The 16821-nt window shown below is 41.5% G+C and overlaps 1 protein-coding gene across 3 annotated transcripts in view; it reads left to right on the top strand.

Annotated features, from left to right (window-relative positions):
- The window catches only part of pcsk5b (proprotein convertase subtilisin/kexin type 5b), a 77632-nt gene that overhangs the window by 15821 nt on the left and 44990 nt on the right, over nt 1-16821 (top strand). For 2 of the 3 annotated variants that reach the window (XM_080739580.1, XM_080739579.1), the window contains exons 3-5: nt 9015-9164; nt 10455-10481; nt 11224-11367. In XM_080739580.1, coding sequence (XP_080595706.1) covers nt 9015-9164; nt 10455-10481; nt 11224-11367 — 321 coding nt within the window. The remainder of the gene's footprint in view (nt 1-9014; nt 9165-10454; nt 10482-11223; nt 11368-16821) is intronic. The other variant, XM_080739581.1, reaches the window with a different exon arrangement.

The raw sequence follows: 16821 nt of genomic DNA, 5'->3' as shown, positions 1-16821 counted from the left end.
CTGAGTCATAAAAACAGCGGTGAACGTGGATCAATTTGTTCTCATTTGTTCTATTGAAATGAACTCTACCCCAGTTTCCCCTGGTTACTGACCCGGTAAGAGCCACCTGCAAACCCTTACACGGATGGAGTAGGAGAGGAAGAGAAGTGGGAGGGAGGCACATCAGAGAATAGGCATGCAAGAGAGAAAGACAGGCAGATGTAGCGAAAGATACATTGACCAGGATGGAGAGAAAAATAGGATGACAGAGGGTAAGATTGCAGAGAGAGAGAGGACTATGTGGAATGGTATAGAAACAGTGAGAGAAAAGGGAATGGGCACTGGTCGATCATTCCACTGCTCTGCTTATCTGGAGTAGAAGAACAGAACAGATGTATTTGTCTTGGTTCAAACGATGCCAGTGTATTGGCATCAAAACTGAGGCAGTGATGCATGGCAACCTTTGGAAGCAAACATGGGGCACAATGTTATTTTTCATTTGGAGAGAGATTGGTAAATGGTACAAAACCAATGAGAATGGCCTGTAATCAGAGGGTGCTTTGAGTGGGAAAATCCCAGTTGGGCGGTGTCCCAGTTGGGCGAACAGACTGTAATTATTGTCCACGACATTGCAAGCGGCGCGAAGGCCAGCGGACCTTGGTCCTGCTCTTCGTGCCCGAGCGCCGCAGGCGCGAGTGCCTGCGAAGAACGGGCCAGGGCCGGCCGCGCGAGTTACGAAGCCGTGGTGAATGCAATCGTTATACGGCCTGGGCAAGCGCACGATAAACACATGAATGGGATGAAGATCGCTTGCTTTACAGTCTGTTCGCCCAACTGGGACACCGCCCAACTGGGACTAGCCCGCTTTGAGTAGGGATGAGAAAGGATGGTCTCTCCTAGCCTAGCTGGAGCTAGTCATCATCCCCACACATGTTAAAACCTATGGTTAAAACAAGGAGGGGATCTATACTGCACTTACTAGTTAGCTGCATTAGTATAAAGGCTGGCCCCAGGCTAGGTCTCTCCTTGGTAATATTAATGCCAAATGCAAAGCCATGATTTTCAAAATACTGTCTGCTGACCTGAACAAGAAGTTCAATGAATTCACATTGACAATTATATAACTACTGTATCAGATGAGCAGACATTTCAATAATCTTGTCTCAATATGTATTGATTTGCATATTCTTGAACTAATTAAGGAAAACAACATAACATCTCAATTCCAGTGCTTCAGGAAAACATAACTTTTTAATACTTATTAGTATTTTCCTCCGTCAGAACTGTGGGAGAAGAAATAAAGGAGTTCAGTTAGTGTGGGGAATAACATAGCAGGGCTTTGGCATGCTGGCTGTGACAAAGTAATCCCTGGACCACCATGGAATTAATTGAGATGCATTGGTCAACTTATTATTGTTTATGCTACTGATTAAAGGTCTTGTTTGGCACCACGTTAATGTATGCAAATTGCACTGACTGACACACTCATGGATATGCACAGACAAGTATACTCATATCCTGATGATGCTGTTGTTTTGGGGTTAATGGCGTGTGTAAACAGTTGCTTTGAAGCTGATGATAATGACAGAACTTGGAGGGAAATGAGCTGAGACCTCAGCAGACGGTCTAGCATTGGGATCAAATGAAGCCTTTGTTATTTTTCTGCCTCTCTTTGTACCATCTGACTTCTTTACTTGTATCAGTCCCTGCCTTTCCTGATCTCTCTCTGAAGAGAGGTCTTCATGCTTGGCCATAAACATTTTTTGGTTATTAAAAGTCATAGAAAAATGAAATCCTTGTAACTTATAAAATCTCTGGCTCTTGAGTCTTTCTCTTTCTGCCTTGCCCTGTGTTTGTTCTAACACCCCCCCCCCCTTTCTGTACTTTTTTATTGACTCTCCTGGGACTTGTTCTCTCCAGTTCTTTATCATCTCTCCATTTCCCGTCTTATCTGGTCTCATTCCCTCACTCTCCACCTCTCCAGAGAGACTGGCAGATTGTTTTAGTGCACGAGACCAGATAATCACTCTGCAGTCATTATGGGTCGACTATTCACTTCAATTCCTCTCCTCCTCCAAGCTACTCCTTCTATTGATGCCGAAGATGTGAAACACTGGCTTCACCCTTTCACTCTCACATTGTTCATGAAACTGTGGAATGGAAAGAGCATTACATTCACATTAGACGGCATTGGAAGCAGCTTAAGATACAGCAGAAGTAACATAATGTAATTGCAGTTTGTGTTATGATTGTATTATGTCATAGACATAGGTTAATGCAATGTTAACTGCAAAGAATGTCACTGCACATTTGATCTAACTATCCGTTGTGCAATTTAGCTGAGGATTAGTCTGGAAAACAATAGTGGAGTATAGATTAGAGTTGTGAGAGAGAGAGTGGATTTGGTCATTGTGGTTATCTATCTCATCACAGCTGTTTGGATGAATTACGTCCACAACTCGGCCAACGGAAAACAGTGCCTGCCTGGTTTTACTGTCAAGACACTGTCCTACAAGGTGCCGATGTAGTCAGTCATCATCGTTCATACATTGTAACCTGAAGGGGGTTAGGAGAATCCCTTCTCGACATCTAAAGCCGGTTTTCCACATGCCCAACTCCACACCACTCCACACCACACCGCCCACTTGTGTCAGGTTTTCCACTACAAGGAACTGGGTAGAGTGGTGTGAAAGTGGTACTTAACGTGGTACTATAACGGCTCCACTCTTGAGGTGGTCCGGCCTGGGCTAAGTGAGGCCAAATCAGTGACGTATACACGCTGCTGATACTGATTGGTCAGAGACAGTCTCACGGCAGAGCTGTGTCTTTCAACACAACAACTTGAGACAGATTTTAGTATGCAGTCACGGCTGCAAATCAAATATAAAAGCAAAGCCTGTTTGTTTTATATATCTGAGGCAGAATTGTGTTCCCCAGCCCTGCAGTTGAGATGCCACGAAGCACCAAGAACATTAACCAACACAAACAGTGGACATAGGCTATATCGTTGCGAGTCGCAATTATCAACGGCAAATGCGTCGGCAATACGTTATTTTATATAGATGAGATGTCAGTGAGATGTCTCCTGTTTGTATTTGTAACTGCATGTGTTGAATGGGGGGACGAATCTACAGTAGCCTACATGTACTGTACTGTTGCTGCGCTAGCATAGCCTCTACATTAGCTTACTTCTTTGTGTAGTTTGGCCAATAAAGTTATTATTTGACCATGAACATCCCGACGTTAGTCGTCGCTATAGTTGTAAAGACTTGATGAAGACCTGTGTGAGCGTGTGGCATCTAAAACATTGTCCACCACATCTCCGTGTTGAATGGGGAAAAGAATCTACAGTAGCCTACATGTACTGTACTGTAGCTTAGCATGTATGCTAGCGCAACTAGCCTCTACTCTTCTTTGTGTAGTTTGGCCAATAACGTTATTATTTGACTATGTTCACCCCGACGTTAGTCGTCGCTATAGTTGTAAAGACTCGATGAAGACCTGTGTGAGTGTGTGGCATAAAACATTGTCCACCGCATCTCTAAAAATAATTAGCGCAAGTTAGCATCTCCGTTGTGTTTACAGACTGAGAAGATCCGAGTATCCGTATGTTGAAAGGGGCGTCGATTTCTTTCGGGAGCGGAGGGGAGGAGGGGGAGAGTGGAGGAGGAGAGAGGGGGGGGGGGGGTTCTGTAGTGGAAAACCTACATAAAAAATGCGGTGCGGTGTCGTGCCGTGTCGTGTAGTGTCGGGCTAAAAAGTGGTATGGAAAACCGGCTTAAGGGTCTTCAACAGGGGGTCCGGGACCCCTAGGGGGTCCTCAGAGTTACCATAGGGGGTCCTCTAAATCTTTGTGTGATAGGAACCTTTTTCTCCTTTTTTATATCAACCACATACGTGAACCCCAGTGTCCTTATTCTGAGAACTTTTGCCAAAAATAGCCGATCCACAAGCTCACAACGCCTCGTGCTGCGAGGCGTTGTGAGCTTGTAGATTGTCTATTTTTGGCAAAGAGGTTTGGTGTAGAGGGGGAAAAAGAGCAGACTAAGTACATAGTGAAAGGTCAACTTTATTAAGTATTGACAGTTCAAGTGGTTAAATATCTGAAAACACAAATTGACATGAATCCAAAAAACACTAATGATTGTGCTGTCAAACAAGGAAACAATATTATGGAATCTATGACAAGGTTGTGGGGGTCCCTGCTTCATCTCTCTCTCAACTAAGGGGTCCTTGGCCTGAAAACGTTGAAGGCCTTACCCCACATAAAATTACGTTGCCCTATTAACTCTTATACCGCTACGGACGTTCCCGTTCGCCCCAATTCTTTGGGTCGCGCCGCGCCAATACGGCCGTTCGTTCGTTTACCTTGTTGATGTCCGTAAGCTGATGAGGGGTCGCGCCGCCGTGTACTGTAATCACATCGCCCGCAGTGATGGTCTTAAAAATCCATTATGCGTTAACATCAACGGAGACCAATTCTCTTCCGTGTTGATTTTCTCTGGCCCTGAGGCTCTGTGGCCAGAGACTGCTCTCAATGTATGGCAAGCCATAACAGCCAAATTCACATTAATTCTTGCATGACGCCGCCCTCTGCTGCCTGGTCTGCGAAAGTGCATTGTTGCACAATAAAATAAAAATAAAAATAATAAATAAATAAATGTCTATCTATCTACTATAACGTCGCGAAGGTAAGCCGCTTTTTGATGGCACCAGACCCAATAAATAAATAAATAATCTGGCAGTAGTAGAGTTAATAATGAATCTCCATCGCCATGGTGATCCCTGCCATGATGCCAGCTTCTATACTGTCTTACTATCAATTAATTCAAAGGTTTAGGGGAATATTTGTATGCCTTGGAAGGAAACTATCTGTTTATAATATTTGGTATTCTAAAGACTTCAAACTTTTGCCAAACCGTTCTTGTTCAAAAAATGTTTAAAAGAAACCTTGCATTGATAACTTGGGAATCTTCTTATGAAGTATTTCAGTCACTTCTTTCTTTATCTCAGACTCCTGTGCACCTCTATTTCTTGCTTTTGCATGTTTGGGGGTTCTGAGACTACATTCTCTTTTGATATTACATCAAAATCATTCTAGTACATGAGTTATAGGTAATAGGCCCCATTCTATGTATCTTATTATCTGCAGATCCTTTGACCCCTTCCCTTGTTGTCAGCTCTGCACATTAGTATGTCTGTCTTTGTCACTAATACCCTGAATATGGTCCTTTGAACCCGACTGGGTTCTGGGCATCTTGGCATCCTGACCATGTGTGGGCAGCCTGAAGGATGTGACACGGTAAACGGAGCCACTAGATTCATTTTATGAGTCTGTTCTACTTAATAGATTGTGTAAAATGGGAGACACGTATGGCTGTTTATACTCACTGATATGAGAACATGACAAAAATGTTAGGGAGGTCTATATGAGCATTATAATGAGTATACCAAGGATAGTTTTCTGTTCTCAAAGTTTGAGACTCTCCCTGTCTCTCCCTTTGATTCCCAATATTGTCTATGCTATGGCCACCAGCCATGGTCACTTTGTTCATTTATTTCCATTATCACCTCCTAAGTTTTCATATGGCCTTCAAGACAGATTGTAGATTGCAGGACTTTGGGTAGACTAAACACAAGATTTTAGAGGTTTAAAAAGTGGTGATTGGAGCCAGGCAAGCAGGTCCAGCTGCCTTGCTCTGATCCAACAATGTCGATTTTGAAATCGGAAAATTCTGTCTGAATGTGGGTGCTCTCAGACAAGGTTCCTGCCAAGGAATTCTGCATGCAGTGCATAATGTTTTAGAGAGACTGACGACACCTGAGAGACTTGTGTTTTGTGCGTGGGTGAATGCACATGTGTTAGTGCACCTCACAGAATCCCTGTGTCACTGTACCAGTTCTTTGAAGGCGAAAGAAGTACAGCAAATACGATATAAAGATTATGGAGATGTGTTGCAGATATAAAATCATTGCTGTGTGATACATTTTATATGACTTACTGATTTTACTAAGATTGTATACAGTATCCCTGTATTTTATAACTCTGCATTGCAAGAGATTCTTTTTTAAATTAATCCTTAGTTCATTCTGGGTGTAAGATGTCAGTTTTAAGTCATTTGCTTTGCTGTCTTGCTAGTTGTTGTTGCGCAAGTCTCTATGATGATCTACGTTTTTGTCTTCAGCTACAAGACAATCATAACTAAAGGATGTGTTCTTTATTTCCTACTCCTTTTTAATGGAGATCCCAGCTTTTCCTGCCCCCTCTGTACTCCCCATTATTTCCTGTTATTTCTTTCTTTTCCCCTCCTTTTTTGAGTTGTCCAGATTCACAACTGAATCATTACTGTATAGTTTATATTATTTACAAACCATTCATACTGTTCTGTGTTGGGCAGAGTAACAAATAGTTAGCTACAGTTTGCTGTAATGTTCTAGTTTTGTAGTAGTTGAACAAATTCAGATGTTGTTATTTTTGGTGTTAACTCCTGGAACTGCAAACTATGATTTGCAGTTGCCCAGGCAATACGACTTCAACAGTACATCCATAAGCCTACACTTAGCACATCATGCAGCATCACCATAGATAAACCCCCCAAATCCCTGCCTATGGCAGGGATGTTTGAACAAATACATGACACTAACAAAACCTACATTTTCATGTGAGTTATACAAGCCCAGATTAAATGCGTCATCGACTTTTACAAAGATTTTTTTTTTTTCTAGCTTTACTTTTCCAAACTATACCGTCGTGACTGGTTCACCTTGTCACATTTCCTGGGGCAATTTGCCCAGATCAAGCATGTCAGGGATGTCATGCACGTCATGTGATTTTCAACTGTCCGCCACTAAGGGGCAGTGGCGCTCCACTGCCTTGTTGCTGTTTGTATTTCAAATGGTCAGTGGTTAAGTACTAGACTACATACTTTCTGTTAATGTTTATGGGGCGGCATAGCTCAGGGGTAGAGAAACTGTTATTAGAGCACGAAGGGTTCCCGAAGGGGTTCCCGAATCCGGGCTCCCCCTGAGTTAATGTCGAAGAGTCCTTGGGCAAGACTCTGAACCCCTCAAGACAGCTCATTTGAATTGAGAAAAGGGAGAACAAATAAAATAATAATAATGTGTTTGTTTCCTTAATATATATATATATATACTGCTCAAAGAAATGAAGGGAACAAAATGTTCCCTTAATTTATTTGAATTTATTTGAGTATAGTATACTGTAGTACTGCTCAAAGAATTAAGGGAACATTTTGTTCCCTTCATTCTTTTGAGCAGTATATATTATATAGACCTACACCTATTTCGTCAGGAAATTAAGTATTTTCCTAACCTAGCTGATTCGCTGCCCACAAGGAGCGCGTGAGAAATTAGGGGCTAAGAGTTCTGCTCACGGACAAACATTGACATCGCTACCTTAGCCTGGAATCGAACCAGGGCCAACCAGAGGCTCTGGTTTCCCAGGCGGGCTCCCTAACCATTCAGCTATGCTACGCTATTTATTTCAGCTTAGTTTTTTATTTATTTAATAAATCAAATAGCAAAACTAACTAACATGTTTATAGTGTTATATGGGCTGACTACATTTTATTAAAAGGAGTTTTGATAAGACAGACTGATGCTCTGCAAATGTACTCAGAAGGATGTATGTGTGTGTTTTACAAACGATTATAGAGTTACCATGGCTTGGTGGTAGAATCAATGTGTTGTAATGTCTTGATCCTTGGGTAAGGCAGTTTGAATCCGGGAAGAAGATCATCATGTAAATTCGTTTTTCAATTTGAGTTTTGCCTATTATGTGTTCGTGGCAAAGACAGCCATTAAGCTATCGATTAATTGATCAATATAATGTTAGATAGATAGGTAGGCTAGAGTAAAGGCTCTTATTAGGTGTGATGGTGGCTCAGGGGTAGAGAAACTGGCATAAAACATGGAGGTTTCTCGAAAGGTTTTCAGATCGATTCTGGGCTCCCCCAGAGATAGTGTTTAAGAATCCTTGTGCAAGACTCTGAAGTCTCAACTCCTAGTTGCTACAGGTGAGCAGGTTGGTGCCTTGCATGGTTTCCTGCCATCTGTGTGTGTGAATGCAATCTGGCAAGCCATCGTCAAGAAAAGGGACGGCCCACTCATCCTTTCATAGCCATCATTGACTCTTGTCTCGCGAGATTGGTGTGAATGTAATGCACAATCTATGTAAAGCGTAGATCGTCCATTTTCAAAAAGCCAAGGTATAAAATAGGATTTAAGTGGTTAATGTTAGTTTTGTAAACCAGAGCCCCTGGTTGTCCCTGGTTCAATTCCAGACCATGTTAGCAATGTTGATGTGTGTCCCTGAGCAAGACTCTTAACTCCTAATTGCTCACGTGCTCCTTGTGGGCAGCAAATCGGTTGGGCTGAAAATACTGAATTTCCCTCGTGCAAGGAGTAGGTAACTATTATTATTCAAATGTAGTTGACATAGGTAAGAAACCAATTCTGATTGTGATTGAACATAACCAATTCTGATTGTGATTGAACATAAGAATGAGAAAGATTTTTGACATTTTTAGACACAATATTTTCTTTAATCTTAATTAAAACATAATTTAGCTAAATTGCATGACTGTGGTGGGGAAAGAAGAAACCAATCTGTTTCTGATTAACATTTGTATTTACTTTCCATAACATGCCATGGATAAATACATTTCTTGTATGAGACATTATATATCCTGCTGATGTTTGCTGACTCCTAAGTGCCACCCTGTGGCTGTATTTGAAACTACATTGCAATACATAAGTGGGTGAAGGCAGTAGACAGTGTGAAGTAAGTGATATGAAAAAACCTGAGTGAAATGTGACAAGGTGAACCAGTCACGACGGTATGTCTTTTCAAATGATTGTAGCCTTGCTGTAGTTCAACTTCCCCACTCTCTAATAGCGATCTCTCTTTCAGGAGGACTGCGGTAAAATATACCTAGTATTACTGTGGCCACATACTGTACTCACTCACTGCTAAAACAGTCCCACCATTTTATGTGACCCTTTGTTGATTTCAGGTGGAGTGGATCGAGCAGCAGGTGGTGAAGAGGAGGATCAAGAGAGATTACAAGCCATCTCCGCCCCTTTCCCTGTCAAGTCCCGCCTACACCAGCACTGCCCAAAACATCTTTTATAATGACGCTAAGTGGACCAGTATGTGGTATATTGTGAGTATGCTTGCTATAATAAAACATACTAATGTTCTCTTGCTCTGGCTCTTGCAGCTGTACTTGCAGCACTTTTATCCCCTTGTGTTGGTATATATGTATATAAAAGTACAATGCTATTTTGTGCTTTTCGGTTCCATGCCCTTTTCTGCCATTCAAGGCCACTCTGCTAGTCATTGTGATTGTGGGCCAGGGGTTCAGGGAGGTTATAACCTGGTCCTTATTACTGCAGGGTCAGAGGAGCTTAGGGATTGTGTGTGTGTGTGTGTGTGTGTGTGTGTGTGTGTGTGTGTGTGTGTGTGTGTGTGTGTGTGTGTGTGTGTGTGTGTGTGTGTGTGTGTGTGTGTGTGTGTGTGTGTGTGTGTGTGTGTGTGTGTGTGTGTGTGTGTGTGTGTGTGTGTGTGTGTGTGATGTGGTAGGATTGGAAGATAAGGACAAGCCTCTCCACTATGAAATTTCATCTGTTGTCAATTTCTATTTTGTGTTAGGTTATGGTTAGTCTCACGTAGCCAGACAACTATTCCACAATCTCTGAATGCTATATATATATAGAGTCTGGAACTACAGCTCCCGAACGGCGAGTAATGGAAACGGGAATTACCGTTCAAGAAAATATATTTTAAAATGTCATTTCTGCTAAGCAGCAAGCTAAACATGTTTAGATGATTTTTATTTATATAATGATAAATGTGCGCGATGTGAGACGGAAACGAAAGTGACGAGGAGGCTTCACTTCCGCCTTAACCGGGTACTCATCGTTCTTCTTTCGATGCCCCAGACTGTATGACGGGAGCATTTCCAAATCGCGGAGTCAACAGTCTGGCCACGCGAGACTGGGTTATGGTTGACACATAATTTCACTGGTATACTAATACAATTGTGAGATATTAGATCTTGTACCAATTATTTGATATTTATCATGTTATGTGTAGCCTCCCCCCCACCACCACCTCCGCCCTGTGGAAATGTGTGGGCTACTGGTCTTATTTGATAAATAATACAAATTATGAGATCATTGCGCTCCCTTATTTACCATGTCATATTTCACTCTGTTTGACCTCAACTCTGTTAACCGTTAACTTTGTATAGATAACTGTTAATACTTTGACCGCAAGTCCTAAACATTATTTTCTTAGCTCTCGGGACAGAACTGACTGAACGTTGGGTCAATAACTGGTGCTTGCATGAATGTGTGTGTGTGTGAGGAGAAATGTATTTGTAATCTCCCTGGTCTTTGACGTCTGTTTATTTAATTTGTTTGTTTACTTGTTCTGTCCATTTCCAATCAAGAAAATCACAGAACATCACAATAAAAAGGTACTGAAAAAAGCATTTTTATTACAGAACGTTTAAATATCCCAATACTCAAACTTCTCTTCCAAGTATTAATAAGAGAGTCTAAAATTATTTCAACGTGCCTCCTCTCCCAACTCATTGTACAACCACATTAACCATGGCATCTCTATTTTGGGCATGTCGTCATGTATTTTCTGTCATTTTCTAAAATAGCTACTGTGATATCGTATTAGCTAGCATCAAGACACATATTTTTTAAATTAAGGCTTAACGGGACATTCACACATTTTCAATCGTCTCTTTGTATAATTTGACAGACCTCAATAATACTCACTCACTCACTCACTCACTCTACATCTCATTGGTAGGCTATGGACAATTCAGAATCCTGCCTGCCATGACCTTATCAATGGGAATTCCAAGCTAAGTTAGCAGGTTAAAATAAAAGCCATTGTCCTTGAATTCATAATTTTTTTTTTACCAAACCTTCCTACCGATGATGTAAGCAAGTACTAGGCATGTTTCTGGACTGTCCAAAAGACACAGAGCAAATAGAAACAAACAGTGCCATCTTATATGATGAGCATTAGCGAGGACCAATTATATGAAGATAGATTGAAAATCAAGTTATTGTTCAAGTGGTTAATTGAATAGAAAACAGAAAGGAGAACCTAATGAATTCTTTCTTTTCTGCCATCTTTGTTGCTATCCCTTCCCACTCTCTGCCTCTGTCCCTTTCTCTCTCTCTGACCTCCATGCCTAGCATTGTAATGATGACGTCTTCAACTGCCAGTCCGATATGAACATCATGGGGGCGTGGAAGAGGGGATACACTGGTAAAGACGTTGTGGTGACCATATTGGACGATGGCATCGAGAGAAACCACCCAGACCTCATTCAGAACTACGTGAGTGTGTATGTATGCACGTGTGTGTTTGACATGCGTTTGTGTGGTGAGGGTGGGTGTAGGCTGCATGTGTTTTACTGACTTATGTGTGTCTGTATGCATGTACAACTACTGGGAAGACTATTTGGAAGCGCTTGGTTGCTTGTTGTGTTTGTTTTGTGTTATTTTCAGCGAACGGTTGTGTGAGCGAGTGTTTATCTGTTTGCACCTGGGCCCATTTAGAAATCCTATATTTTGCGATCCAGGATCAGATAATCCAGCCAAATCTTGTCTTGGTATCTCAAAGCAATATCACGGCTTTAATCTTTCCTATCTCCATATAGGGGCTATCACGAACAATACAAAGAACACACACGCACGCACACACACACACACACACACACACACACACGCACATAGCTGTTGCGCCAGAGTTGTCTATATGGCTAGTTTGCATCTGTAGTCCCTGTCATGAGTTTACTGGTTGTATTAATAGGAATGTTTACTGTTTAGAGTGTACTCACTATTTAAGAGACAGACATAAGATTACCAGTGGGCGTACCTAAGATTCAGACCTTGCAATTCTTAATGAGCTGTTTGGTGTTATGACAGAATTCCAGCTTTTAATGTAAATAATACATAAATGTAAATCATAAATCTTTAATGATGAATTTTATTTTCCATTTTAACACTTTAAAATAAATAATGGATTAAAAAAGGACTGTAATATGCTTTGCTGCATTTGCATACCGTTGTGCATTGGGAGATAATGTCCACAATTACTTTTTAAGGTTGGTCACAGATTATGGACTTTTGCCTATTTTGTTAGATATGTTTTTGATGAATCAAAATAAAAATGCTGCTCTGGGATCAGAAAATATGGGGGAGATAAATGAAGATTTTATTAACCATAAAGGCTACAAATCATGATTAATTTCAATTTAAAAACATTAACATCTTGTTTATATTTAAACATTATGTTTCAGTTAATTTAATATATTATATTTTGCTGTGGTAATACACTATAAATCCACCCCTCCAGTGGCACCAGATCAAGGTAATCCTGTTTGCATGCTGATGTGAAACGTAGTGGTGGATGACCGACTGACTTTGCAAGCTATGACTTGGGTGTTGGGTGGGGCCGGAGAGACTCCAGGCTAGGGATGAGAGAGAAAGGGGGAGAGAGGCGGCTTGACATGGATGTAGTTGGCTACCAGTCCAGTACCATGTCATGCCAAGGTTACACTGGCACGTAGGTTGCGTCTAAGCTCCGTAGACTTCTGCCCAACAATCCTACAATGAGGCTTCTATTTGTGTTTCTTGAAGTAACCGTTAGGGTTAGCGTTAGGGCATGTACATTGCCGACAGACAGACAGACAGACAGACAGACAGACAGACAGACTACTACCTAATTATTATAAATTTGTTTTAAACAAAGTTGTTCAGGGTTAAGTAAGACAAGAAGTGGAGGAGACTTGGTACAAGAATAGAGCATAGAGACGAGGGGATGACATAGACTGTCATAGAGCAAGAGGACAAGCGGGAGCAACCATAAGGCTTGAAATTCCGTCCATGCTCTGCAGGCAATTTCTACGCGTCAGAGCTTAGTGCAGTAGACACTTCTCCGCCCCCTGCCCATGTCAACCTCTGGATTTTGCAGGAGTATACTGGCTGTATGTTGGCCTTAACAAAGGCTAGGATGCTGAGAGTAGAAGGAGAAAGACATCTACAGTATAGTTATGAAGATTCCGCAACTTCATGGCATATTTACCAGGAAGAAATGTGCAAGTCTTTTACAAACAAGCCGTCTGAGATTTTATCCATGGTTTAACTTTCTCCGCCCGTGTTCTGAGGACATTTTTACTGCATGTCCTGCTGTCTAATGACCAGGGACAACCGGAGCACCGAGCGCCAGTGGTAGCACTATTCAACATGACTTCTTCGTCTTCCGCTCATACAAACACAATGTGTGTGTGTGTGTGTGTGTGTGTGTGGTGACAGTGCGTGCAACACACACGTTCACACAGACAATTGCAGATCTACAAGCTCACAACGCGTTGCGGAGGCAATGCGTTGTGAGCTTGTAAATCGGCAGCTTTCTATGTGCACTGCCCCTACGACGAAGTATGTTTTAAGAAGATCTCATCTTGCCATGGGACAAGTCCTTCAGTTGTCTGAAAGAAGGTTATTAGTATTGAGTGTATTGTATTGAGTGCAGCCCATGTTGCTCTTGGAACAATGCAGTGGGTGCTATCATTATAGGAGGTTGTGCAATTTCTTGCGACAGGTTGTGTTTGTGCATGGTCACTAGTGAGGGATTTCAGAGAGGTTTCTACCGTGGCTCGTGAGACTAGTACCTCTCTTGACCCAAAGTATTTTCAAAACAATCTTTGCTTTCACTCACTTTCACTTATGACCAATCACAGTAGCCAAAGTACTTTGGCTAGTCAGAACGGCACTCCAGAAGTTCTGAATGACGCCATTTTCTGGTTATTTTTCTGCTGACTGAAGGAGGTTGGGCTGGAGTATGCAGTTCACATTACTTATTATCCTTCCATCGATATGACGTCATCAAAATGACAGAGATCCACATTAGTTCAAAGGGATTTTGTCCCAGTCATGTTTTGAACTACCAGTACCCATTTTGAAGATTTGATTCAGATTAAAGCTTGTTTTTTATTTCCTCATTTTAACGGATATCAAAATGATCCGAGTGCTGTTCTTTGGTTTTGAACTACCCAAAATCAAAATCTGATCCACCTGGATAAGGATTAAACGTTTTGAGCTCCTGGGCCAGAGATTATTTATTTTCTTAATCTATCACAGTAGGTGAGAAGTTGAGAACATTGCCTGTCTTTGACACTCATACCCTGAATGTAGTCCTTACCCCCCGACTCCACCGGGCGCATCGAGCGTTGCGTCAACGTCAACGCTGGGAAGGGTACTCCACTGACGTCAACGTCAACGTCTGACGCTCAAATTCGCCCTGGTTAATTTTTTGACGCCAGCACAACGCCCTCTTTTTGGTGGAGCCCTAGCCTTAGGACCCAACCACAGGTGTGGAACTTAATGAATAGCACCCATATTTAAACAAGAATTGACACAGTCAATATAAAATCTGTGTGCTCGTTTTAGTGTAAAAAAAAGTTTGTAAAAAAAAATTTTTGAAAAAAAAAAAGTTTGAAAAAAGAAAATTAGAAAAAAAAGGTTTAGGTCCAAAAATGTGTTAAAAAATCGACCTGATGGTGGCGCTATATGGGACAGATCCATGTCGATGAGATAAGTGTAGACATACTGTGTAGCGATTTGTGTGATTTTAGGGCAAAAACTGTAGGAGCAGTATTCAAAAATGTGTTTTAAAAAATTTGGCGGGGGTCCCTGGAGCTGCGGGGGTCCCTGGAAGGGTGGAGGTTGTGGATTGGCAGACAAGGATTGTGTGTGGAAAATTTCACATGGATAGGGGCAAAAAAGTGTGATGTGACGTGACAGGACTGACGGACAGACAGGCGGTGGAGGTTTTCATAGTAACGGCGACCTGATGGTCGCAATTATAATCATTAGTATTGTTTATTTTAATTATTATTATTAAGGAACTCTAGAAATCTCAGTTGGAACTGTTACCCCAGTGACCCGATGCTGGATAAGCGGTTGAAGATGGATGGATGGATGGATGGATTATTTTAGAGTAAGCTACTTTATTTACCATTATTGTGTACTCCGCCACATGGGGAGCAATCTTCAATTCAATCTTCAATTCAAAGAAGCTTTATTGGCATGAGAACACAAACGTTTACACAGTGGTGGAAAAAGTACCTACATTTTTATAATTAAGTAAAAGTATCAATTCTGCAATGTAGAATCACTCTGTTACAAGTAAAAGTCCAGAATTACAAATGTACTTGAGTAAAAGTACAAAAGTATTGGTATCCAAATGTACTTAAAGTACCAAAAGTAAAAGTACAAAATGTTTGAAAATAGCAGATCTACAAGCTCACAACGCGTCGCACCGCAATGCGTTGTGAGCTTGTAGATCGGCTATTTTCAAATAGCCTTGGTATAACATAGGGCTAAAGTGGTTTATGTATGTTTTAAACTGTAGTTATTGCTTTGTAGATTAGCATTATTGGGCTAAATGTAAAGACGCTACGCTGCGCCAACCGTGAATTCAACACAATCTGCTGTTGAGCAGTTTAACCAATTTGCTCCGTACGTCTACACAAACGGTCAGATTACAAAGATAAATTGCTTAGTGAAGGCTCACGGATGTCACCATAGGGTACGCTCCAGCAGAATGTCCCGTAATGATCGTATTATTTAAAGAGGAGCATTTTAATCCGATCGGTCGTTGTTTCCTTAAAAAGGTATTAATGTATCTAAGTGCAGTACACCTCGCAACCGATGGGGTCGCATGGCTGAAAAACAACAGAAAATGACGTCTGATCGGATTAAAATGCTGTTTATTAAACAATACGAAAGATACGGGTAATTCTGCTTGAGCGTACCATACTGTGACATCTGTGAGACTTCAGTAAGCACTTTATCTTTGAAATATGAACGTTTTTGTAGACGTACGTAGCAAATAGGTTTAACTGCTCAACACGAGGTTGAAGTGAATTTATTACGTGCCCTATCTAAATTGGTCGGGCTAACAGTGCTAAATGTAGCATAATCAGTGTTTGTGTAACTTCAGTTAGAAAGATAATCTGACGGTTCTGACAGACTTAACCTCCTCGCGTTGTGAGCTTGTAGAAGAGCAAAAATAGAGTTGGGTCGCCGTTTTATTCCATGAGTAATTGTGTATAACATGCCTGCGTTAGCCTGCAGCTAGCGCTAGCTAGTGTTAGCCTGCAGCTAGCGCTAGCTAGCGTTAGCGTTAGCCGTTAGCCACACATCCAGAATAGTCTAATAAGTCAATTTTCCAACGGCGAGTGAACGATTGCATTCCGTGTCCTTCATGGATTTTTTCCCCCCTGGCTGTCAATGTTTTTATTGTCCAAAAAGAAAACGTTCTGAACGTTAAAACTAGATAGTTTTACGATCATGACAACGTTGTCAATGCTAAGTCAATGCTAAGCAGGGACAACAAACATTTGAGTACTTTTGCCAACACTGCTAATTTCCCCCATAGCCTGGAGGAGCGGTAAACTCAGGGCGCTCCTGGGGTACTGTCCTGCGATTGGCCCTTAACTCAGTACCATGTGACATGGATAGCCAGTCCAGAAGAGGTACCCAACGGTCGCTAGAATCTCGTCTAAGAAAATGAGCTGATGAAAGAAATCTGTTACACAGATTTAAAAAGAGGAAGAGGAATGTGTGTATTTGAGATTAGTCCTCAATACAGTCACATGCACACTTTGTATTCTTGTGCTTGTTGATAGAATTGAGACGTATGAGTGCCATTATTTTGCACAAAAGAGGTGTGGATTTCTCACTATTTCAGGCATGTCTCTCTTGTAAGACCAGTAAGACTCCCTA

Source organism: Nannobrachium achirus (genome assembly GCF_963921795.1).
Source record: "Nannobrachium achirus genome assembly, chromosome: 12".
Taxonomy (NCBI): Eukaryota; Metazoa; Chordata; class Actinopteri; order Myctophiformes; family Myctophidae; genus Nannobrachium; species Nannobrachium achirus.
The sequence above is the reverse complement of the archived record's forward strand: the minus strand, read 5'-3'. Positions and strand labels throughout refer to the sequence as shown.